The 6906-nt window shown below is 34.8% G+C and overlaps 1 protein-coding gene across 1 annotated transcript; it reads right to left on the bottom strand.

The window, feature by feature from the left end:
* Positions 1 to 4778: 4778 nt before the first annotated feature.
* On the bottom strand, positions 4779 to 6371 carry LOC139529660 (uncharacterized). The gene is made up of 2 exons (XM_071325513.1): positions 6096 to 6371; positions 4779 to 5454 (listed from the first exon to the last, which is right to left on the bottom strand). Exons 1-2 carry the CDS (start codon positions 6357 to 6359, stop codon positions 4858 to 4860), a joined length of 861 nt encoding a protein of 286 aa, XP_071181614.1. The 5' UTR covers positions 6360 to 6371; the 3' UTR covers positions 4779 to 4857.
* Positions 6372 to 6906: the final 535 nt, after the last annotated feature.

Raw genomic sequence — 6906 nt, 5'->3', positions numbered from 1 at the left:
AAATACACAACACATAATAAGTAACTGGAAAGGTACAGCAGTGGCTGAAAAAAAAATGCAGAAAAATAAATACATGCATGTACTCCTTGCACTTTACCTTTTTGTATTAACATGGTTAAGTGGACTAGTGATATTAATATAATTGACATTAGATTGATTTTTTTTTTAAATTGTCATGATCAGAATTCCTTTACTCCTAGTTTTTACTTAAAACTAAACAAAAAGCTTACTTTGAAGAAAATATATCATTTGTAAATTTTTGTTTTAAGAGCATGTATATAAGTATTTAAATTATTAATAGAGATACTTCCTGTCTTCACAAGTGTCAGAGGTTTTTCACTCTTTTTGTATTTCAGATTAAAAGAAATAAAAACACATCAGAACAATAAAAGAATTTAAGTAGGCAGCTAAATATACATATAGATTCTTACATACAAAAATAAATGTACAATAAATGTATATGAATGGGGTGTCAGACTGTCTGGTTTCCACCAGCCAGATGTCTTTATACTTATTTTTTTTAGCATGTAACTGTGCACAAGATGAAACAAGCACCCTAGCCCCCATCCCCTTTGCCAAATTGGCCATATGTTTATGGTGAGATCAAAAGTAGTAGTAGTCTAGATAATTATGACAAAAAAGCCTTTCTAGACATCATATTTATTGGTCTAATCAGTTACTGAGTTAGGCTAAGGTTTAGTTTTTTCAAATGGATGTGGAAGATTGACCAGGACTGGAGCAGCACCCCCACCCCCGCCCTTTTCCGCATAGTTACTGTCGCTGGTTTAATATGGCTCTTCTGTATATTTTCATATTAACAAAAAGAGTAGCCCTCGAATGGCTCAATGCATAGCCAGATTTCGTTGTGTGAAACTCCCCCCTTTTTTTTGAATGCCTATAATATATGCCGTCTCTGTACAATATCTAAAGCTAATTCAGTATTCAAAGCAATTATTATCTAATTTTCATATCGTCTCTGTTCCAGTGATATCAGCCCGTCATCTTGGGAGCTTTTGAACATTTTTTTGTTTTGTTTACCGCTGATAGTTCTCTCAGATAATATTATCGCGCCAATGACGCGATCTCGTATCTCGCGTTGCTTTATAAAACTCATGAATATTCATACTACCCTAGGCTAGTGCTACGTAAAGTGGTTGTATCGGACACAAATTAAGGCTTAGTAAATAAGAACGTCTGCATGCAATGATACATGTATTGAACTCTGAAAAGCTCACGTCACAACAACGGTGACGTCGTGTACATGGAGAGCGGTAGCGGGAACACCTCATGTGCAATTCTTAACATTCTGGGGGCCCGCAAATGAATTTAATTACAATAAAATGAAAATAAATTATGAAAAATTTCACTTTGAATTACTGTCTCTAAAAACTTTGAATAGCTTTAACTGTCTTTGATCATGAGCACGAATAAAATAAAATTATTTCTGTAATAAAGCACGAACAGTTAACAGTCCATAAAATTATACGATAGTCTCATTTGGTTCACATCTTTATCTTTTCCTTTGCATCGGTCTTCGCTCGTCTGGCGGGCAGTACTTCATCATGGTCCTACATATTCTTAAGTTGTCAGTTCTAGCGGATATAATAAGTGCGGTTCCTTTTTAAGTCTTTTAATAACATTTTCTTTTCTCCATTTTGAAATCTCTTTGTTCACTGGTGAAGGTGTGTGATCATCTTTCCGGGATAAAGTATCGAAATGTCTGTTGTCATGGTTACTTATACATGTTTTCTGATATGAATCTAATACTTGAAATACTTTCTTCCGCCCTGTCCTCTCGTCAATATGTTCAATACCAAATGATTCTTTCTTCAGTAACTTCTCCGGGTTGCACTCTTCTGTCTTTTGTGATATCCTTACATTCATTGTAGCTGTTTGCTGGTTATTGTAGCTTGGTGTACCGTGAAGTGGTCCTGATAATAAATATCCAATTCTTGATTTCATGGCAGTAGGTCCCTCGCCTCTAATGACATGGTTTTCTACAACTGACCAATAGTAGTCAGCTCCTACGAGTACTGAGATGTGAAAATTATCATTCGCGGTAACTGGATGAGCGAGTTCTATTCCTGATAAATACGGCAATTTTGCGGCTTTACGGATGTACGTTTTGAGCGGTACGGCGATTTCAGGTACGATCAATACTCTGATTGGCAATTGTCCTTCATCTGTTAGCGAATAAATAATACTAGTTTTTAAGTATCAAATTGTTGTACTTTCTGCACTGTCCCCAAATCCGGATAAGTTTAAAGTCTCTGTGCCAGTTATTGATAACTGTAATTTAGCGGCTAGGTCTTTTGTGATGAACGATCTCTGTGCTCCTTCATCAAAAAGAATGTTGGCATCTGAACAGTGTCGTCCCGATCTTACAGGATTAATTGCAGTTTTGAGCAAAACATTTGTGTTTGCCTGTGAATGTGAAATTGTTTCCGGTTCCTTCGCGTTGTGTTGTATGGTACTTACGTTTACACTGTCTAGATAATCATTATGTGTATTCTCTTTACATAAACTTGTGTGATGACGCTTGTCACACTTTCTGCATGATTTGATTGACTTACAATCAACCAAATTGTGATGTCCTAAACAGTTGAAACATAAGCGATCTCTTTCGACTATTGATATCCGGTCTTGATATTCAACAACTTTGGTACAGTTTACCGAGGCGTGTGATTCGTGACAATAATCGCACTGTTTAGATTTGAAGTTAGTGTTTTGGTGATTCTTATTTTGGTGGCTGTGACTTGATTGTCGATTTCGCGGTATTGTGTTCGTCAAAAATGCTGCAGTAGCGGTAGGATTTTCATGACTGTCTGTTGAGTTACCGGCTTCCATGATATTTATTTCATTAAATATGCCTTTTCGTAAGTCTGCCAAGCGTATGTTTGTGGACACAAATTCTCTTGCAAGTTTTTTTTCGAATTTCCCCTGGTAGTTTGTTCAATATTATTGGCACTAACAGCGCTCCGTATGATTCATCAGTTTGTCCTAGTGATTCTAAACCTCTTATGTAAATTTCAATGTTGTCATAAAAATGTCGGAGGTTGAAAAGTGTGTACCTAGGCGACGTAATATCAATAAGTTCCTGCATATACCTCTGTGTAATTTTATGTTGCTGACCATATCTTTCTTGTAATAGGGAAATTGTCTTTTCATAGTTTGCATTAGTGAGCGCAAAACCTGTCACTGATTTTAGAGCTTCATCGTGAAGTAAACGATTTCAAATAATTGAATTTTTGGACGTTGCTTAAGGTTGGGTTCGTATGCACGGCTTTCAAATGAGTCCCAAAATGATTACCATTGAAGTATATCTCCATCGAAAGTAGGGAGATTCAACTTGGGTAGTTTGTTGTATTCACTAGTTGAGCTAAAGGATGGGCGAAAATCTGACAAACGGTAATTTGAATTGTTCTGATGTTCTGTATATGAAGAGTTTATAGTATGAACGGGTTGAGTAGTTTCTATGCGTGGAGTAAAACTTTCTGCGTGTGTATTCAACCAAGGAATTGTATATTTAAAAGGAATGGAAACGCGGCTCGAGATCAATCGGGATACCCGCAGAGCACCCGCAGAGCTATAAACCATGTCTGTCTCGACGGAAGTATGACGAATAATATTAAGAATCATGACGGAGGTCCATTTCCTGTCATATAGATAGGTCTTTAAAATTCACGGGGTCATCTTGTTTGGGAAGATATTAAGGAGAGAGAAACCCAAAATAAAGAATAAACTTCTGTTCTGTGAAAAAGTTACGGCCTTAGGTATCATTTTAATGCCTCATGGAACATATGTTTGTAATATTTTATTGAGAAAATTCTTATTGAAATAGACCTCTGTCTTAAAAATTGAGTGCGTTTCATCCGGATTACAGAACAAAATATACTATGTTTTGATTTTTTTCTAAACACTCGACAACTACAAAGTGCAAAACAAAACAGTTGATATCATTGTGAAGCTGAAACCTTATGCTATCGTTAAGTTCTTTTTAAAGTTTCTTGTTACTTTTCTGAATTTTCTACGATTTTTCGAAATTTCAGTTTTGAGTTTCATTAGTCCGTCAAAATATGTCTATCAATCTGGGAGTGCACTACGATTTCTTTATAATATTGAAAAGTAGAAAAAACGAAGTGAGAAAAGGAGATATCACTTTAAAGAAGAAATATTTTCCTACAGTTTGGTATAAATTACGAATGCTAAATATAATTGGTACTATGTAATTTTTTTTATTTCGAAACATGTTGAAAATTTTAAGTTGTGCGTCAACAAATACATCGACACTTTGTATTTTGGTATGAGTTAAATAACTACTTGAAATATATATAACATTGACATACAATTTAAAAGCTTAATCTTTTTTCTATCAAATAGTGTTGGTTTTATAAAAATGGTGATAAAAACGAATTTGCTATGATTTTTCAAAATCCCATGTTTATATTTCACATTGACGCCATTTTGTTCAATCAAGTTCGTCACCGACGAAGTTTGAAATAACAGACAAGAAAAATATACATGACTTACGATTGGGATTGATTGTGTCTTTTTATATACGATGTTATTCATTTTTTTTGTCAAATACTTTTTTTAGATACTAAATCGTTGTTTGGTAATGCAGTTTGTCATTATGAAGCGTTGCCGCAAATTTTCATACGCAACCAGATATATATATATATAAACATTGATCATCTTGAGCAAGACAAGAGATATTTCATGAACATTTAGAAATGTCCCATATACATGACATACAGTACAGTTGATCAGAACTCAGAGTTGTACATATTGTCCTGTGCATCTGATAGCCACTTGCCCGTCTTACATAGCAACAGAGAACCTCTTAACTTTCTTTCATTAATTAATGTTTTTCACAAACCATGAGGTAACATGTTTAACTGTAGTTTTCACTAGTTCATTTTTCTTCATTGCTGCTGCAACCTTGGGGATATGCTGAAGTCCTACATAACCTAGGGGGTGTAGCTGACCATCAATGTTTGCCTTGATTATAATTGCGTTTTTGTCTTTTGGGTTATCTGTCTCACGTGACAGTTCAACTAAAACTTCTTTTTTCAATCTAATGGAGGTACGTGCAAATTTTAGATTGTTCTGGTACTCCTCACCATATGTTGAACCTTTGATTGGTATTGTAACTGTGTACTGAACAGTGTCTACTTTAACTTTATCGTCCATGTTGACAGCTACAGGCATACACATACTTTTACTCTGATCTTGTTGATCTGTTGAAGTTGTTGAGAAAATACTTGTTCCGCGTACACATGAACAGTTTAAATCTTCATAATCACACACTGGCATTCCTGGCAGGTCGACTGCATTGCAATGGTCTGGTTGGGATCTCAGCTGAGCTCCAGGAATCATAACAAAGGACCAAATAAGCACAGCCAATGAATCTGTCCCATCACTGAAAACTTTAGAAACTGCATCTTTGTTGAACTGAAACAAAATTAAAATTTCATATAATAGTTGCTTTATATTGTCTCATTGATATAAATATTCTATCGTATCATAACTCGATATGGTTTTAGTATATAATTAATAACCAAGACATTAAATAACTAAAACCTAAGAACTATATCAGTGGCGGATCCAGAGGGAGTTTTAACCCCCTTTTTCTTGGATGATCAATGCATTTAAATGAGGACTTATAATTGGACCCCCCGTTTTTGACATGGCTGTGTACAACAATGACACGGGCAAAAACAAAAATAGTTCATCATGTGCGTGTTTAATGTTACTATTAGTGTGTTTTTTCTATTGTATGTGGTCTTTTGAAAATGATTTGGTCCGTCATGTCTGTGTATTAAAACAATTAATGACTACTGGTTGGTATCTCAGGAACAACAAACTTGCTATTACCCTGAAACTCTATCAATAGGAGTACAATGTTACTTGCAAAAACGATATGTACAATAAATTGATGGCTCTATATAATTTAATAAAAATTAAGTTCAATGTTGACTTCCCAACTCGGTCCTTTCATTAAATTAATTCATGCCGTCGAGGCATTGAAAGACGTTTTGTATATCAGGGTCAAAACGATTTATAAATAAACATAGATAGTAACAAAATAATACCTTAAAATCACATGAGTTAGTGATGAGCAGTAACTGTGGTGGAGGTTGGTTGTACAACGACGTCAGACAACTGCTATCCGCCATCAACACTCGTCGTCTTATCAATGGTTTATCTGCTGGACTGATATGAGCAACCCGTGCATTTACTTGCACAGATGGACAGTCTCTCATTGACACACTGTATTTATCTTTTTCTATGCAGAAAAGCCATATATTTGAAGAATTTAAACAGACGCTTTTTGATGTGACCACTTCGACTTCCATTTTGTTAATGAACCGTAAACTTCCGGTGATCGATAATATAATCCGTTTATGCGTGCCGTGTGCAAAGTGTCGTCCCTCCTCTGATACGCAACAGCAAAACTGTTCCTTCCTTTTTTTTCTCGCAGAGCAGTAGTCTATAGGTCGTAAAAGTATTCCTTTGGTGTTAAAATAAATAAAATGGGAATGTGGGAAAGTTTTAACTGTTTCTAATTAAAAATGTATTGCATCTCTGCATAATTTAGCATTAATTAACAGGTGAGCTCGGCGTTATTGATTTTTAACATCTTGTATGTAAGACACAAATTAGCTTATCATTGATACATATGGTATATTATACCTGTAAATTGGAACATCCCGCATGCCATTGTTTATTATATAATCTTTATTGCAAAATTACACCCATGAGGGTCAAGCAATACAATCAAACAATAATTTTATACTATACAATGCAATACAGTGAAATACAATGTAATACAATGAAATACAAAATAATACAATACAATATATAGAATAATAGAACATTAGAGTTCAATTATAAATGTATGTA

This window comes from Mytilus edulis, chromosome 7 (genome assembly GCF_963676685.1).
Source record: "Mytilus edulis chromosome 7, xbMytEdul2.2, whole genome shotgun sequence".
In the NCBI taxonomy this organism is placed as follows: domain Eukaryota; kingdom Metazoa; phylum Mollusca; class Bivalvia; order Mytilida; family Mytilidae; genus Mytilus; species Mytilus edulis.
This window is presented reverse-complemented; position numbering and strand designations above follow the sequence as displayed.

Excerpts from the sequence above, each read along its gene's own strand:
- LOC139529660 (XM_071325513.1), bottom strand. The coding sequence starts at position 6,359 with ATGGAAGTCGAAGTGGTCACATCAAAAAGCGTCTGTTTAAATTCTTCA. Across the intron at positions 5,455-6,095 it reads CTAACTCATGTGATTTTAAG|TTCAACAAAGATGCAGTTTC; the intron begins GTATTATTTTGT and ends ATTTTGTTTCAG.